The sequence below is a fragment of the Apium graveolens genome, unplaced genomic scaffold (genome assembly GCF_009905375.1).
Source record: "Apium graveolens cultivar Ventura unplaced genomic scaffold, ASM990537v1 ctg8385, whole genome shotgun sequence".
Classification (NCBI taxonomy): domain Eukaryota; kingdom Viridiplantae; phylum Streptophyta; class Magnoliopsida; order Apiales; family Apiaceae; genus Apium; species Apium graveolens.
The window spans coordinates 21,496-40,465 of NW_027421137.1; the positions used below are offsets into that span (position 1 = coordinate 21,496).

Sequence of the window (18,970 nt, forward strand, 5' to 3'; positions counted from 1 at the left end):
CAATCAAAGAGTTTGGTTTTATCAAAAACATAGATGAACCATGTGTCTACAAGAAGGTTAGTGGGAGCGCCGGGTAACATTTCTTGTATTGTATGTGGATGACATACTTCTTATACGAAATGATATACCGATGCTACAATCAGTCAAAGTATGGCTATTAAAGAACTTCACCATGAAGGACTTGGGAGAAGCATCCTACATTCTCGGTATGAAGATCTATAGAGATAGATCTAGAAGAATGATAAGTCTTACCCAGGGTACATACATCCAGAAAGTGCTTAAAAGGTTTAGCATGGAAAACTCCAAAAGAGGTCTCATACCGATGAGCCATGGAGTGTCCCTTTCCAAAAAACTGTCTCCTAAGATACCTGAGGAAAGAGAGCGTATGAGTAAGATTCCTTATGCTTCAGCAATATGATCTATCATGTACGCAATGTTGTGTTTAAGGCCTGATGTTGCTTATTCAATTAGTGTGACGAGCAGATATCAGTCCAATCCAGGTGAAGACCACTGGAAAGTAGTGAAAAACATCCTTAAGTACTTGCGAAGGACTCAGGACATTTTTCTTGTTTTGGTGGTGAATCTGAGTTGAAAATAGAGGGTTAAACTGACTCTAATTTTCAATCAGAAAGTGATAGCAAATCCATGTCAGGGTACGTGTTTACTCTAAATGGTGGTGCAATTCAGATTGTTGAAAGAGGAGATGTAAACGTCGAGAGAGTTGACACACATAACAACGTAGCAGACCCACTCACAAAGCCACTTTCTCAGAGTCACTTTGATCGTCAAAAAGACAAGATGGGTATTAGATACCAGAGTGATTGGTCTTAGTACAAGTGGGAGATTGAAAGAGATATGTCCTAAGTCCAATCATGTATGAAGATTTAGGAATAACTTTTATGTAATCTGTTTTGATTTCATTGATATTAATAAAAGGCTTGTTTTGTTTTTATTGTGGGCTCTATCTATTTAAATGTTTAAATAAGATATACCACAGTTTAGATTAAAACTTTTTATGGATTGTGATGAGATCATAATAATGAGACCTAAAAGATGATAACTCTAAACTTAAATAGTTCCTCGTCGTAGGATTACTAACTGGTAATTAATAATCCGCAAAGATCGGTACATATTATGCTTGCTTCATTATGAAGGATGTCTGTTCTCATAGACATTTGTGTGGTGACACTATAGCTAGTATGTAGGTGCTTATTATAGAATAAGTTCACTGAACATGACTCACACAGCTGAACAACTGAAGGAGTTCACTCATGTGTCAGCAGTTGTTCACATAGTGATAGTTGTACAAGTATCCTTAGACTTGAGGTCATCATAGTTATCTTGTGTACACTGAACTATGTTTTGGTTTAGTTCTTAGTCTCAAGGGACAATTATAAGGGCTCTACTGGGTATAGGAATTTGTACACGAAGATATTGTATGATCAATAAAGGATCTTCCCCTTCCAGTTTAGGAAGAGAATGTTCAATGTTGATCCACTTATGTTAGTTCAGGAATCTCTGGCCAGAGTGAATGAAATTAGAAAGGAGTTTCTAATTTATATTAAATAGAACTAAGCATAGTGAATGGGAAAGCAAGTGATTAAATAAGATAGGCTTGACACAAGTTTCATGCCTTGTATTTAATCGTGACATTGCAGGGTAGAAGGAATTAATTATACGCTAACTACTCACTGAATAGGTTCTTGGTATTCTAAGCAGTGAATTCGTATTATCTGGATAGTCGCGATATGCTGAGAAGTATCCCTCACGATGTAGAATAAATATGATTAATTAATTAATCATATTTAATGAATTAGAGAATTTATATAAATAATGATAAAATAGTTTTATTATTATTTATTTCTACTAACGGCTTAATATTGAACCTACAGGGTCACACCATAAAAGAGAATGATTTAATGGTGGAGGAATTAATTAATAATGGCTGATAATTATTTATTTATGAAATAAATAATTAATTGGCAAATTTAATAATTGATTAAATGAGATTTAATTGATTATAAATTAATTAAGAAAAGGTTCTTAATATTATTAATTAAGAATTTAATTTTTGGAAATTAAATCAAGTGAGAGAATTAAATCTAAAAGTTTAGAAAAAAGATTAATAATTAAAAGGTGTTTTAATTATTAGTGAGAATAATAAAGGGTTAATAATAATAATATTTTATGGGAAAATTTTCAGCTGAAAATTTTGCCTATAAATATACTATTATAAACCTTAATTTTGCCTCAACCAAAAAGATTTACAAAACCCTAATTCTCTCCATCTCCTCCTCCTTCATTATATCATTTTCTTGGTGGATACCGGTGCTTGAGGAGCAGCTGCTAAGGATCTCTGTTCATCGTTCTTGGGTCTCTATTAAAGACCTCCATCTTCCATTAACGTAAAGCTTCTTAAGGTAAACATACTGAACTACGAATTAAATATTATTTTTCGCATGGATCCTGCGGAGGGTTTCGGTTTTTTTAAGATTAAATTTACGTTTTCGCTGCGTTTATGTGCTAAAAACCCTTCAGATACTATTCTCATAATCTCATTTCTAAGTCACGTACTTAGAGATATAGAATTGCATATCATATTCCAAGGACATTTATTAATCTAACTTTTATATCGCAGTAAATTAAGAATTAATAAATTATAAAGGGAATAATCGATAGAACATAAACATTAATAATCCTAATGTCTTAAACTAAAACATCATAGTGTTGTATCTAGGGCACAAACACTAACAAGGCCAACTTCCTACAACCAACATTCTCCGCTACAACTAGTACTTGGTCAAGTTCCTAATATTTCTCACTTCAAAATTTTTCGGAAGTGCTGTGTATGTACCGATTGCTCCATCACAAAGATCAAAGATGGGAGCTCAAAGAAGAGTAGGTATCTACGTTGGTTTTGATTCTACGTCTATAATTAGATATCTAGAGCCTCTAACCGGAGATTTATTTACCGCAAGATATGCAGATTATCATTTTGACGAGTTTATATTTCCTCCCTTAGGGGGAGATAAACATTCAAATAAAGTTAATCCTGACCTAACATGGAATACATCAAGATTATATTTTCTAGATCCACGTACCGGTCAATGCGTTCTTGAAGTTAAAAGAATTATCGATATACAAAATATCGCAAACCAAATTCCTGGCGCATTTAATGATTCTAGAAATATAACTAAATATCATATACATGCAGTAAATACTCCAGCTAGAATAGATATACCAATTAAAAAATCATATACAAAAGAATTGGTTACAAAATCAAAGCCACGCCTGAAGCGTGGTAGACCGGTCGGTGCAAAAGATGTTGCACCACAAAAAAAGAAAAATAAAGAAAATTACCCCTGAAGTGGCACATGCTCCAGAAGAAGCAAATACCCCTAAAGTGGTATTATCTCCTGAAGAGATTCCAGTCCTTGAAGATACGGGATTAAACAATCAAAAATTTCAATAAATTATGTGCATGATATGAAATTATGGGATCGAAGTAAAGCCATAATTGATGATGTATTTGTGTATTCCTCAACATTGGATGTCGATATAAATTCTGATCTTGAACCACAAAGTGTGGATGAATGCTGTCGAAGAAAAGACTGGCCAAAATGGAAAGACGCAATTTAAACATAATTAAATTCATTGCGTAAAATAGAAGTATTTGGACCTGTTGTCCAAACACCAATTGGTGTGAACCCTGTTGGGAATAAATGGGTATTCATAAGAAAACGAAATGAAAAGAATAAAATTATGAGATATAAAGTCCGACTTGTAGCACAAGGGTTTTCTCACAGGCCTGACATTGATTATCAAGAGACATACTCATCAGTGATGGATGGAATTAATTTTCATTTTATATTAGGTATGGCATCTAAAGAAAAATTGAAAACACGTCTTATGGACGTCGTTACTACATACCTGTATGGTTCACTTGATAGTGAAATTTTTATGGAAATCCTAGAAGGGTTAAAAATGGATGAGTTCAAGAGATCTCGTCATATATACTCCATTAAACTTCAACGATCATTGTATGGACTAAATTAATCTGGTCGTATGTGGTATAACAGACTCAGTCGTTATTTACAAAAGAATGGGTATATTAGTAACCAAATTTCTTCATGTGTTTTTATCAAAAAATCACAATCTGGTTTTGTGATTATTGCTGTAAATGTGGATGATTTAAACCTTGTAGGAATAGCTACAGAGGTTGATGAAGCTGTCATATACCTAAAGACAAAGTTTGAAATGAAAGCTCTTGGAAGGACAAAATATTTCCTTGGTATACAAGTCGAGCACTTGTCATCGGGAATTTTCCTCCACCAATCTACATATATAGAAAAGGTTTTGAACAGATTTTACATGGATAAATCTCATCCATTGACTACTCCAATGGTGATTAGATCTTTAGAGCCTGATAAAGATCCATTTCGACCACGAGAAGATGATGAAGAGGTTCTTGATCTTGAAATCCCATATCTAGGTGCAATTGGTGCACTTATGTATCTTGCAAATAATACAAGGCCATATATTATATTTGCTATGAATTTATTGGCTAGATTTAGCTCTGATCCGATGGACAGACATTGGAATGAGATCAAACATATATTCTGTTATCTTCGTGGAACAACAAACTTTGGATTATTCTTCCCGAAAAACTCAACATCTCAGTTGATCGGATATGCAGACGCTGGATATTTGTCAGATCCTCATTTTGGCAAATCACAAACTGGATATGTATTTACATATTGCGGTGCAGCCATTTCCAGAAAATCCACGAAGCAAACTATTGGGGTTAAACCCAATATGAGATATGGGCTTGGTGTATAAGACATAATTGGATTGGGTAATAATTGTATTTGTTGACAATTATTATTATAATGGGATTGAGTAATAATTATATGTGTTGACAATTATTATCATAATGGGAATGGGTAATAATTGTATGGGCAGATAATTATTATTGTAATCAGATTAGGTATGTCTTGTTGGCTAAGTTTGTGATGGCTATATAGACATAGTCATGTTATTATTTTGATGTATGCTTAAGAGATGTAGTCGTCTTAGGTATCGTGCGGGAGATGCTTGAGTATTGGTTGGCTCAGATATCAGTTTCGGACACCATTGAGGTGTTATGTATTGATGTATTATTAATAATTATTTTGATTAATAATACAAGTTGGGACGTGGGTTTTTCACGTCAAATATATCGTTGTGTGTTTGTGTGCGTACTCTGTATTGGTAGAATTAAATCTCGAATATGTGTGTGTTTTTTCCTCCTAACAAGTGGTATCAAGAGCTGAGGTTCGAGGTTCGTGATGAATTGGGTTGGAGGAACGTTCAAGGTTCATTGCAATAGTTTCGATGGTTTGATGGTTGATCAACCAGGGGAAAATTTTTGGATGATACTCGTGATGCTGAAAAGAGGCACTCGTGGTTGATGCACATGATTTTGTGGATGGATATGTCGTTAGGATGAAGAACGGTAGTTTGGAGTTATTGGAGGTCACTAAACGGGCCTTAGTGATTCTCAAAAGTTGGAACAACGAGATGAATGGATTCTTGTTTGAGGGGAGGCATCGGCGAACGGACATTGATATTTTGATGGTTACCATTCAACCTGATCTGGAGTATTGGGTTGAAGGGGATGATTATTGGGGTTAAACCCAATATGTGATATGGGCTTGGTGTACAAGACATAATTGGATTGGGTAATAATTGTATTTGTTGACAATTATTATCATAATAGGATTGAGTAATAATTGTATGTGTTGACAATTATTATCATAATGGGAATGAGTAATAATTGTATGGGTAGACAATTATTATTGTAATCAGATTAGATATGTCTTGTTAGCTAAGTTTGTGATGACTAAATATACATAGTCATGTTATTGTTTTGATGTATGCTTAAGAGATGTAGTCGGATGTATGCTTAAGAGATGTAGTCGTTTTAGGTATCGTGTGGGAGATGCTTGAGCATTGGTTGGCTCAAGTATCAGTTTGGGACACCATTGAGGTGTTATGTATTGATGTATTATTGATAATTGTTTTGATTAATAATACAAGTTGGGACGTGGGTTTTCCACGTCAAATATATTGTTGTGTGTTTGTGTGCGTACTCTGTATTGGTAGAATTGAATCCAATAGAGAATTGTTTGGTTGCGGTCTATCATCAAGAATATTTAAGAATCATGTGGATTACAAAACATCACAAGAAGTCCTACTGTCATGTTTGAGGACAACACTGCATGCATTGATCAACTCAAAGAAGGATATATCAAAGGAGACAGGACGAAACACATTTCACCAAAATTCTTCTACACTCATGAGCTTCAAAAGAATGGTGACATTGATGTTCAACAAATTCGGTCATGTGACAACCTTGCTGATTTATTCACGAAATCATTAGCGAATTCAATATTTGGGAAATTACGACATAACGCTGGAATGCGTCGACTCGGGGATTTGTTACAACAAAATTCAGAGAATGAATAGTTTTTCCAAGGGGGGATTGAACTCTTTTTCCTTCGTCAAATTTTTTATTCCACTGGGTTTTTCTTTGAACAAGGTTTTAACGAGACAATTTATGATCCATGTTAAATGACAATCAAAGGGGAGTGTTATAATTGATTGTAATTTCTAAGTCAATGGTAAAATAGTAAAATTAGTCTTAGGAGTAGAAATTTTGATAATGCATTGAATGTTTTGTTTTTTCACCTTGGCTATAAATACATGTAGGGGTGTTCATGGGTTCGTCAACCCGATCAAACCGACCCAACCCAACCCTCTTTTAGGCCGATTAAACCGTTTTAAAAAAACCCGATCCATAGTTGGGTTAAAAAAATTTCAAACCGCATTAAATGGGTTGGGTACGGGTTCAAGTTTTTTTCGGCCAACCCAACCCAACCTGATATAACTTAAGTCTCGTTCGATAATTTAAATATAATTTATATATTATATGCAATTGTACATTATACAATATAATTATTTTCATTTATTGTTACATTTCGTTTATGTGTATATGATTTACGACATGATATACATTACTAAAATTTCAATATAATCAGATTTAAAGAATAGTTCTATAATCGTAAGTTATACTATTCGAAATTATCAATTATATATGGTATTGAAACTTTTTTTTATATAATCATTCAATCCGTTCAAACCAACCCAACCCGACCCAAACCGATGTACGACGGGTAGGATTGAGTTACGATTTTATATTTTACGGGTTGGGTCGAAAATTTTCAAACCGATTTAATTGGGTCGGGTCGTAAAAACGCCTCCAACCCGGCCAACCCGACCCATGAACACCCCTAAATACATGGCTTTGGTGAATGTAAAATTTGCACCAAGCAACTCTAATATATGCTCTCTACCTCCCTTCGATTATCATTTTTTCCCTCTCAAATTTAGTAGCCCCTTCTAATATTATTAAATCTAATATATTAATACAACATAAATATATTAAATAATTGATTTGTTTTTAAATTGAGATGTACCTTGACATTAAATATGTAGGTAGACTCTTTCTCTCCTTGAATCTTAAAGTACGAACACGGAAAACAAAAATTAGGTCAGGCGTATTAAAGTATTTACTTGTTACTGTAGGAAGTAAAATATTACCGGTGAAATGCTAATTAACTTTGTTAAAAGCCGCCCCAAAAAGGACCAATTTACCCATATTCCTTAGGGGCTAAGATTCAGAAGAAAGTAGTACAATTGAGGGAATTATTATTTCCACCATGTTTTGAAAATGAGAATTATATTGATCATGGTATCTAATTATTACTTCCACCATGTTCTAAAAACTAATAATTTTATTTATTGATTAATTATTTGATTATTGGTTATAAAATATTCTGATTTGATTTTAGAATTCGAAAATTTACTTCATATTTTTTAAAATTAATATATCAAATTTAATAAATTAAATTTTATTACATTTTTTTAATTTATCCAAAATCTAATCAGTATTTCGATTAATTATCAATTATCCGACTACAAAATATATTTACCGATTATTTTCGATTTCAGTTTTTTAGAAAACAGATTCCATCCAGCTCCGTCCCCCTCCAATATTTTGCTAAGCCCCATTAGTACTCTTTTTTTTTAAAATTCATTTACAAGAAAAAAATATTTTCAAATAAATTTTCCATATTTAACTTCTAATTAAAAAAAGTTCATAAACTAACAAAAGTTATCTTTATTTTTTTTTAACGGGAACATGCAGAATAAGTACTGAAAAGATGTTCCACTAATCCACTGACAACAACCAGTCAACCAAGCTTAGAATAAGTAATGGTGGCCCTGTGAAGCCCTTTAAATTTATCAACTCCATCACCACAGTTTCATCATCTCCTTCCTTGCATCTTTTTCACTCTTTAATCTCTCTCCCTCTTTTACTGATAATTCAAGTTAAGTGTTAAAATGGGTTCTGGAAATAAAGGCAAACCAGCAGCTATGATTGATCAGGACACTGTTTTTGCAACTGTTCCTTCAAGAACTGAAGTTGAAAAAGCCATTTCTGAACTTCAAAGGTACCTTCCATGTTTTACATGTTATGTCTTGTTAAGTTTAGGGCTAAAGTATTTATGTTTTACTACTTTGTGTATGGTGGTTGTTATAACGGAAGCAAGAAAGATAATAAACGTATAGAGAAAACACATAAAATGAACTGAAAAAAAAGTTTTATTGATCTTGAGAATACATGTTACACATTCGGGACATTTACCGATTAAAGGCATATTTTAACAGTTGTTACTTATGTAGTTGGATACAGAAGACATGCATTGACTAAGATCTATATATCCTCATTGACTTAGATAGGATTCTCAGTCTCAGTCTAAACTGCTTTTTAACTAGTTACTTACAACTGAACTATAGGATATATATAGCTATTAGTGTGTCTTTGTGACTACAAGATCAAAAATATATAGTTCTTGGTTTGATAGGTGTCTCCCCTCCTGTTAAAATGGATAAAGAAATACTGTTTCGTCCCAAATTAACTGTCATGTTCGATTTTTTTTTACAGTCAAATTGATCGAAATTTGACCCAAATTTATTATATACTTTGAAAAAAATTATATATAATATGTCTTTTAAAAGTATATGAAATCTGCTTTAAAATGTATATTTCAGGTTTTCAAGATTGTAAAAGAATAGTTTGTAATTTTCAGTCAAATTTGGGTGATATTGGCTACGGTAAGAGTTAAGTAGGAAATTTAATTTGGGACGGAGGGAGTATGTCTAAAGGCCAAGGGTCAGCCAAATAAATTGACAAGTTGCGGTTAATGCCTCGACAACTCCTAGGTGTTAGAGCGAGGCACCTGCTCATCATTTTGAGGTTAATAATAGGAAACTAGAAGTTGTAATCCAGGTTCTTTATTGACTGAACATTTTCGAAACTTGTTAGGATCCAGGTTCTATTGGTCAATGGTCACTTCGCCTGCAATCGATATTATTCTCACCTGGATAATGGCTATAATGCTTGCTAACTTGATTAGAATGAAGGAAGCTAATGTTGATACAGTTATATGATACACTGAACTGAAACAAATAAACAAGCTAGGAGAAAGTAACTGCAAGAGAATGCAATTAGCTACCAACAACAGAAATAACACCATCTCTAGCTAGAGTACATTGAATGTACAAAACTCCTTATCACATTTGGCAGGAATAACACACTCGACTAAGAATATTCTTATGCAATGCTTATATTTGGCAGATAGTTCAGCTCAGTCTTAAGGGAAGACTCACAATTGGTTTTAGTAGTGACTAGTGTGTCTTTCACTGAGGGTCTATTATATTTTAGGCTTAAATACATCATCTAGTTCGGATGAGACCTGGGAGCGAAAATGATTAAATTCGCGGGTAATCTATGTAGTGAACGATGAGTTCGACCTAGGTCTAGGAAGATTAGGGGCCTAGCTGACACATTACATTCTTCCTGGGAAAACTGAAACTGAAAGGAGTTAAGCAGGTCACACAAACAGTAGTGATTGTGCTGTTCATATTAAGAGATCCCAGAAACTATGATTTAAGTACTGATATCAAGATTATACAGTGTATATTTAAGAAGCTATATAGAACTTTATTATCCTACTTGTTCTCTTGAGGAATCAATAAAATACAAAAAAGAACAAACAAGAACTTGATTCTTTTGCACTCTACACAGTTTCTTGGATGGGGATGCTGGTAGTTCTCCACCATCTTCAGAACACAACCGGCTGATTCAAATGCTAAACAATGACGAAATCACTCAGTCCTCAGTGTATCGACGAGTTAAAGAGGCTTATCATCTGATGAGAACAGATTCCAAAGTTTGGGTATGATACGCCGTTAACTTTTCTCATGATCAATGACATAACACAGTAACTGATATGAGTAGAAATAAAATGCGAGGCTTTCAGTACAATATGCACTTGAATTAGGACTCACTCTTCCTTCTCCTTTTTGTAGAATGTACTTATGTCGATATCATCAGATAAAGCAGTGTGGAACGCTGTTTTGAGCAACAGGGCAGTGCGGGATCTGAGAGGCTTTCTGAAACAAGGTATGCTCATGATAGTAAGCCAATGGTTGATATAATTACATAACATAAACATATTACTGTATGCAGCTCGAATTTCTGATGAAGAACTAGACTGGGCAGCTACCACTCTAAGGTGGCTCTTGAAAATAACAAAGTCAATATTTGCTGAAATCATGGAGAAATTGGGACTTCTAATCGGTGAAACAGTTCAGAAGGTAAAGGTAGGCAATCTCAGTTCAAAAGTTGTAAAGAATTTTGACGGAAGACTTGAAATGTTATTTCTACTCTCAGTAGTGATTCTTATAATTGTCGTCGTCACTAGAAGCCAAGAGGAGACCCCCGAAAAGTGACTGTACCATTTCACAACAATGTCTAATCCTGCGCGTGTAACGCATATTATAAAATATGTAAAAAAAACTGAGTCACCATTATGGTCACCAGTTAGTTGATTTTCAAATCTTATTCCAACTATGTGACTGATAATGTGTAATAAGCATGTATATATGCTGTTGGAAAAAAATTAAGGGGTTGGATGATTAGTATTAAAATTCTGTCACAGATATTTTGCTCCGTGGACTGTGGTAAATGATTCTATTTTGCTTCTGTGAGAAAAGACCTGTAATTTAAGCACCTAAATTCGCGAAATTTGGTAGAACGTTGGCTGGGAAGCATTCGGATTTGTAAAGTGAAGTATTCTGGATTAGGAATGCTGGTAGTTCACCACAATCACCAGAATGCAACTGGCTACATCAAACGTTAAACGATGATCTATGAATTGCTCAGTCCATTGGATAGCGACCTTAGTCCTCCCGCCAGGTTAACTCTGATACCATGTTAAGTAACCAGTGCATCTAAAACCTTAACCTTAACGTGTCAGAGAATGACCCTTTTCAGGATCTTATATTATTCTAGAGTAAATAACGTGTGGCTAACGTTTACACTCATTTTCAAAATATTGGCCGGATTTTCAATTCTCAAAATGGTGATTGAATTTCATTTTCGCCTTTCAAAGACGTGCCTACCGTCAAGACCGTGAAATTTGCACCGTTAACTCAATTAAAAAACGTAAATTACAGGGATATAAAAGTAAAAATACATCAGTGTTTAAGAAATATAAATAAATGAAAAGGATATAATAATTCCTGCACTGTTGCCCCGTCCCTGTCCCCAACTTCAACCCCCCAAATCTCCAACTCCAACCTCATTTATAATCTCACCCCTGATCTCTCTCTCTTCCTCTTCCTAATCGTCGCCGCGCTCCTCTCCTCTCCATTTCTCGCCGAAGTCAAAACCCTAAACATCGTCAACCATGCCCGACCCATATCTTTTTCGAGAAATTCAAACATATTAATTGCATCCATGACTAAACTCTAAACAACAACAATAATACATACAAACTATACATACACTGAATGTGATCGGAAATGAATTTGATCGGAATTTTGGAGGTTTGTGTATGGATTTGATCGGAAATTTGGGGGTTTACGATGTATATGTTAACTGGAGAATTTGGGGGTCTCGGTGGAGGCCACCACCGGCCGCGTGGCAACGGCGGTGGTGGTAGGTGATGGAGATAGAGAAAGGGAGGGGGAAAATAAGGTGGTGGTAGGTGTTGATTTTTGTTATTTTTGAACTGGGGAGGGTTTGTGGGTTTTAATGATCGGAGACGGAATAGACAAAATGATGATGTTGTGTTTATATTGTATGTGTTGATCGGAAAACGAGTGGGATTGAGAGATGTGGTACGAGAGATTGCAGACAAGGGTGAGTGTGTTAAGTGGGTGTGTGTGAGCGTTGTGTGTTCATGGCAGGAAGGAAAGCAGGAAGAAGGAGGGCGAAGCCATCACCGTAGCGGCTATCGTGTACGCAAATATAATTAAAGAAGAAGATGATTAAAATTGAAGTGAGGACCGGTTGATGAAAAAAAAGGATTAAAAAAGTGAAGAAAATGATGATAATTTAATGGATAAAGAATATAATGATTATAAATATAAAAATCCGAAAATACCCTTTGCTCCGTTAGAGCTGTTAGACTATATTTGACGGGAGACACGTTTTTAAAGGCTGGAAAGAAATTCAGCCACCTTTTTATAAATTTATAAATCTGGCTAATATTTTGAAAATGAGTGTATACGTTAGCCACACCCCTGTAATTTACTCTATTATTCTAACATTCCCCCTCACTCGAGAGCCCATTTTGGTGTCGAAGAGTGGATCACGGACGCTCATCTTTGGAGCATTAATTTGTCTTTCGTGTCCCTCAAAAATTGTGAGAAATGTTGGGGGTGACTGTGAATCGAATCTTAGTTCTCCCGCCAGCCTAAGGTCTGATACCATGTTGAGTAACCAGCTCATCTAAACCTTAAGGTGTTAGAGGAATGCCCCAATTGGATCATATATTTAACAAAGAGAAGTATTCTGGATTACGAATGCTGCTACTTTACCAGCATTCGAATGTTGGTACCCTCAACTCGCAAAATGTAGCAGAAAATTGGCTGGCAAGCATCTGGATCTGTAAAGAGAAGTATTCTGGATTACGAATGTTGGTACTTTACCGCAATCATCAGAATCCAACAGGTTAATTCAAACGCTAAACGATGATCCATGAATTACTCTGTCCTTGGATATCGACGACTTCAGGAGCTTTATCATTGTCGGAAACAGATTCCCACAGTTCAGGTATGATAAATCGTTGTAAATTTGTTATTTTTTCTCATGATCCAAGACATAGTTAACAGCTAGCAGAACTTGGTAGCAGCATACGGATTCGTATTAACAAACTAATCAAATTAAGGAACAGTGCAACAGAAAAACAAGTGTAATTCATCCATGAGGTTCAAAACAATCTTGTTGATTATAAATGTTTGACATCCGTTGTCCAGCAGACAATGCTTAACGAGACGCATATCAAATTCCAAATTAACTCTATTTCTGATTTAAAACGCATACCATTTCGTGAACCAAATGATCCCCCAGTAATCAAATAAAATATCAAATATGAGTTGTGACTAAAGGCCATACTCATAATTTTAATGGGATATCTCTTCAAAAGTATAACCGAAAAACTAGATTTTTCACATGTTAAAAGAAGGCCTCTCGATCACAGGTTTGAAACCACGGGAGGGAGTTTTGAAACCACGGGAGGAGAATTTATTATTATATTTCTAAATCAGAGTTTGCCGCTTAAATGCGGGTTATCTTAATTCACGTGATTTGCACGCTATTGCGTGAGACCGTGGGGTGCAGGTTCCCTACGACATAAAAAAACTAGATTTTTCTATTAACATGAATTTTTTTAAAAAATATATATGATATTTTGTAAAAACACAATTTTTTTCTTAAAGTTTTTTATAAATATAATCTTCTGGATTGTTCTGCAAAAACACGAATCAAAATCAATCTCAAATGTAACCACAATTAATATATTATATTTATATCGTACATGATTATTTTATGTTACAATTGTATTTAAAAAGTTACTATAATAAATGCAACCAAAAAACAATATAACATTTTTTTGGACCGAATTTATATTCTTACAATTTTACGGGGTTCTATAATTATTATATTTTTATTTTTTTTAGATCTGTTCCTTCAACAGATGAAGTCCGAGACGCCATGTCCGAGTTGAAAGGTTAAATTAAACTAGTTACTTCTCTGCTATACCTGGCATGCATAAGGGAAGTGGCAATATAGTTGTGCTTTATTGTTGTTTGGTTCTCTCTTTGAATCAGTTTTGGAACAGCAACACAAAGTTATTGATCCTTCAGAGTTTTTTTTTTGAGTTGTTTGATAAGTAAATTAATTTAAAAAAGTTATGATAAATCGTGGCTCGGGTCTATTAATCATGTTTAAGAGATTCTTGATTCTTTCAATTTATCAAACATAGCCACCCTTTTGCACCCTTCTACAGTTTTATGGATGGAACTGGTGGTAGCTCGCCTCAATCATCATCCAAACGCAACCGCCTAATTCAAATGCTAAATGATTCACGAGTCACTCAGTTCCCAGGATATCGACGAGTTCAAGAGGGCCTATGACTTGTTGAAAACAGATTCCTCAGTTAAGGTACGAAATATTGTTTCAAACTTTTCTCATGTTCCAAGAAATGATACAATATTTGAAAGCTGTCAAAAGAAAATGCATTGCTTGAAGATATAACGGGTATACCTGAAGTAGTGTTTCTTCTTCACTTTTGTAGGAATAGTGGTATCGATATCATCGGATAAAGCAGTGTGGGACGCACTGATAAAAGGTATACTCAAAAGTAATGATCCAGAAATTGCCATCTTTCTTTACATTACCATAAACGGATTAATGTATGCAGGCATAGCAGCTCGAATATCTGGTGAAGAATCAGACTGGGCAGCCCTCATTCTAAAGTGGATTTTAAGGAGGGCAATGTCGATCTTTGGTGATATGATGGCCAAATTCGGAATGCTAATGGGTGAAACATTTCAGAAAACTGAGTTGGGGAAATACCAGTTCAGAAGTTATCAAAAGTTTTAACGGAACAATTGAATCTCTGTTTCTCCTCTCAGTAGTGATCCTTATCATTGTTGTGGTCACTAGAGGCCGCGAGGCGACTCCGGTTACATGATCATAACTTTTTGCAGCAATGCTCAATCCTCAACTCCAGCTTGTGTAACGCACATAATAAAGTTCGAAAAGAGGGTCTTATTTACCTATCCTGAGGGGTTATTTATATCTATTTAAGTATATGCATGTGTTCATAATGTTAAAGTGAAAGCTTGGACTATTTCATGATGGAAACTGCAAAGTACTCAAAATCACTTCTCAGGCTCTATAATTTTGAGCTGTTGATCACTTTCAGCCTTCAGGTCTAATCTGCGTTGAGCTAGATTGTACTCAACTAGAGACAACAATTGAATAGGAATATAATAAATCATAACAAAGATTTAACATATGCAAACAAGTTAATTCAGTGTCTGCTGCTTGCGAACTAGCATCACAACAGTGCATGAAGAAAATTTGTGACATCGCCTAAGAGGCTTAAAAAACTCTCCTTGTTCATTCGAAAATGTTTAGCATCTCATAGACGATTAAAATGCACCAATGTTAGTATCAAATTATAAAGTCAAAACGGCAAACTCCATGCCACAGTTCTGGTTTGTGGTCAATAATTCTATTTTGCTTCTGCTGCCAGTAAGATCAGTGTTCAACCTATAGAACATCAGCAGTCAAGACAACCAATATTTTTGGCCCACTAATTCACGATCTGCGGAAGAACCTTGGCTGGCAAGCTTCTGTATCTGTGAAGAAAACTCTTCGGCCTGAAAAGTAAATTTTGTGAAGTTCAGCAACAGAGTTTTGACATTCTTTAACTGTTTAACACAACACAAATCAAAGCACAAAGGCCTCATCATGTAGCACAAACTTATGCACAGCAGACACATCATAAAAGAGAACAGCAGTATTACAAGCACTCCGGATATATATTTTCACATCATACAGTCACAGATATAATTACAAGAATGATTAGTTGGCATTGTTTAGAAATAATTGGCATAGTTGCTTTGTAATGAAATATAGTTGGTTCATTAAATATTAAGATAAACTGCTCATGAAAAGTACAAAGTGTCATATTTAAATGAACTGATGATAAAAACTAAATGGCGACTTAATTTGAGTATATAACTATGTCTATAACTTGTTTACTAAAGTACTTAAAAATTTATATTATCAGTTTATCAGTACAACAATAAGTTCAGGAATAAAGGATATAGTGGCCGTTTGGGAAACCTTAAAATAGATAACTTATGACTTAAAATGAATAAGTGTTAAATAAGTGATAAGTTGATAAATACTTGTAAATTTTATAAGTGTTTGGATAAATTTACTTATAAGTCAGATTTTTTTTACTTAAATGGATTAAAATAAATAATTATTAAATACAATTATCTTAATTCATGAATTTTAAATTAAAAAAATATTTTAAAATTTTATTTTAAACTCAAAATTTAAAAAAAAAGTGAAAAAATACAAATAAGTTGGAAAAAAGTACGTCACTGCTAACATTCAACTTATCAGCTTATAAGTTGTAAATTTAACTTATAAGTTGGGTCGACAAACACTCGTCGATAAGTTGTTGCGGACTTATAAGCCAATAAGTTGGCTTATTAGAATCCCCAAACATGCCCATAGTTAGTACAAACTCTACAAGTAAATAATATAGAACAAACTAGATATCAGATTATCATCACCTTGTTAGAAGAAAATACTTGTAAAAAAATAGACGAAATAACACTGAAAGCAACCAGTAAAGGGACGAAAAATATCCGGAACTCACGACTGAAGCAGGAAATTTGATCAGAGGCGACTTTCACTTAGAAGTCGCAATCTTTTCCTTTATTCCGTATATTCGGGGTTCAAGTCAATAAGGTCTGTTATCTTATCTCCCTACTCTTTCATATCCACTACACATTAACAGACAAGATGTAACAGGCAATTTTTAAACTGCACATCACATACCACATACTGCACACAGGAGCACTTGCATGTGCTCTTGACAATTGATTCTAAAACAGAAATGTCTCTAATCAAAGCTTATTCAAAAAATAGTTGGTAGAGGAGTAGTGCAAGAAGCAGGATCAGCACAGTAAAATCTATAGCCTATAGGCCACAGCCCACATGTAACATGGCAGTTATATATCTAAAGTACTTTTTGCACCTAAAGCATATGAAATGTCTTCAATTACTACCAAACAGCAGCAAAGCTTAAAATTTATGAAAAAGAACTTAACCTTTTCATCAATCCACATCAAAGAACTTAATTGATTGTTTAAGATTCGCACAACAACATCTAGTGGAGTCATCCCGTCAGTTGCCTCAAGTTCACCGGCCTAAGTAAAACAAATAAGGCAAGTTACTTTATAGATGTATATTTTGGGCAGTAAATTACAAAAAAGAAAAAAGCACCAACCTGGTTGGCATTAACCGCCTGAATAACTGACTTAATTTGCTCTGTCATATGTTCTAGTTCTCGTTCTATAAATTCAGCCTGCTCATACCTGCAAATCACATCGCCCAAAACTATTCAATGCTTACTCTAGAAGATAACTAGCTCAGACACTCAGCTTAATCATTTATCTATAGATTCCGCAAATTAGCACATGATGAGGCAAACACATACAAACCACAACTAAGACATTTATTTGCACATCAGTATAATAAAAAGCATTTGCTACTTTGATATATTGAGTTGAGACAAGGCCAAATAAAAACACGACTACTTAGTGAGGTAAAATTTCTACAGTTTTTCTTGCACATTCTTTGCACCACGAATACTACAAAATTATGTGACGAACATGTGCAAATGAAAAGCTAACCAACAGAAAACTGCCCTTCAGCAAAAAAACAGTAGCATTTCAGGGAAACCAAGATCTATTAATAATTTCTTATCAACACTCAGGAACTTATCATTAGGACTTTCATAGGTGACACTGTAACTGAATACAGCAAGCATATGTATGTTATCCGTCATCACACTTGTGACCAAGTAAAATATCGTACTACAATTTGATTAAAATAATAACAAGAGCTTTAAAGGAAACAGGATACAACTGATTAGCAACTTCAGAAACTCAAAGTAAGCAACATAAACATATCAATCAAAATATCAATAGAAACTTTGTACTCACATTGCATCTCTTGTAGATGCAGCTTCATCGTCAAGAAGGAGTGCGCGCTCATCTTTGTATATACGTTCAGCTTCATCTTCCATACTTTGCAACGCCTTGTCAACCTGAAAGCATAGAAAAAGAACAGAATATTTAACATGCGTTTCATGCACAATATGGACATCTTCATAACAATTTTAAAACTAAAGCATTATCTTTCAGAAGTCCTCATTCATACAGTATTAAGTTAATTTCAAAATAAATTGTCACAAAATACCAGTAGATTGACATTTTGCAGAAGCAGCAATGTGAAACACAATCTCATTATATGAATGGTATTTTCGATTTAATATGTATGCCTTCAGCATGCTTACATAATCAAATTATGTAGTTGAAAAGGAAAACTGACATATAGGTTTGAATTGTTAGTAACCGTCAATCTCTTTTGAGAAAACTTTCCGCAAATTATGATTTCCCTTACTATTCATAATTTAAACCTATCTTGAAAAAAAAAAGATCCCAAAGGTTAGCACCAACAACAGAGCGCTAGACACAGTAATGAAGTTGTTCAGCAAGAAACACCAATGTCAAACCGCTTTACAGATTATGCCACTGTACTTTGATGCTACGCAACTGGTGACATCTCCAATTTAGTTACAAGATAGTGTAAAAAATATTCAAACTTTTTCTACTCGTAAATAAATGGAAATGCACAAATGCAGAACTACAGGTGTGTGTTTGTGCGTTTTTATGGCAACATGTAGTTCTTAACTCACAGATA

General features: G+C 34.4%; 3 protein-coding genes across 3 annotated transcripts; 2 read left to right on the top strand and 1 right to left on the bottom strand.

Annotated features, from left to right (window-relative positions):
* The first annotated feature begins 4,371 nt into the window (after positions 1-4,371).
* On the top strand, positions 4,372-4,839 carry LOC141704894 (secreted RxLR effector protein 161-like). The gene has a single exon (XM_074508047.1). The coding sequence runs from the start codon at positions 4,372-4,374 to the stop codon at positions 4,837-4,839; it is 468 nt and encodes a 155-aa protein (XP_074364148.1).
* A 3,472-nt stretch (positions 4,840-8,311) lies between these two features.
* On the top strand, positions 8,312-11,119 carry LOC141704896 (uncharacterized). The gene is made up of 4 exons (XM_074508049.1): positions 8,312-8,555; positions 10,193-10,343; positions 10,477-10,570; positions 10,637-11,119. Exons 1-4 carry the CDS (start codon positions 8,446-8,448, stop codon positions 10,897-10,899), a joined length of 618 nt encoding a protein of 205 aa, XP_074364150.1. The 5' UTR covers positions 8,312-8,445; the 3' UTR covers positions 10,900-11,119.
* A 4,612-nt stretch (positions 11,120-15,731) lies between these two features.
* Positions 15,732-18,366, bottom strand: LOC141704895 (nuclear pore complex protein NUP62-like). The gene is made up of 4 exons (XM_074508048.1): positions 18,211-18,366; positions 17,493-17,580; positions 17,314-17,412; positions 15,732-15,843 (listed from the first exon to the last, which is right to left on the bottom strand). Exons 1-4 carry the CDS (start codon positions 18,291-18,293, stop codon positions 15,751-15,753), a joined length of 363 nt encoding a protein of 120 aa, XP_074364149.1. The 5' UTR covers positions 18,294-18,366; the 3' UTR covers positions 15,732-15,750.
* Positions 18,367-18,970: the final 604 nt, after the last annotated feature.

Bases quoted from the DNA above. Each gene is read 5' to 3' on its own strand.
- LOC141704895 (XM_074508048.1), bottom strand. From the start codon at position 18,293: ATGGAAGATGAAGCTGAACGTATATACAAAGATGAGCGCGCACTCCTT. The intron at 17,581-18,210 runs GTGAGTACAAAG...TGTGATTTGCAG, and splicing joins GCATCTACAAGAGATGCAAT to GTATGAGCAGGCTGAATTTA. The intron at 17,413-17,492 runs GTTGGTGCTTTT...TGTTTTACTTAG, and splicing joins AGGCGGTTAATGCCAACCAG to GCCGGTGAACTTGAGGCAAC.
- LOC141704896 (XM_074508049.1), top strand. From the start codon at position 8,446: ATGGGTTCTGGAAATAAAGGCAAACCAGCAGCTATGATTGATCAGGAC. The intron at 10,344-10,476 runs GTATGATACGCC...TCCTTTTTGTAG, and splicing joins GAACAGATTCCAAAGTTTGG to AATGTACTTATGTCGATATC. The intron at 10,571-10,636 runs GTATGCTCATGA...TACTGTATGCAG, and splicing joins GAGAGGCTTTCTGAAACAAG to CTCGAATTTCTGATGAAGAA.
- LOC141704894 (XM_074508047.1), top strand. From the start codon at position 4,372: ATGGATAAATCTCATCCATTGACTACTCCAATGGTGATTAGATCTTTA.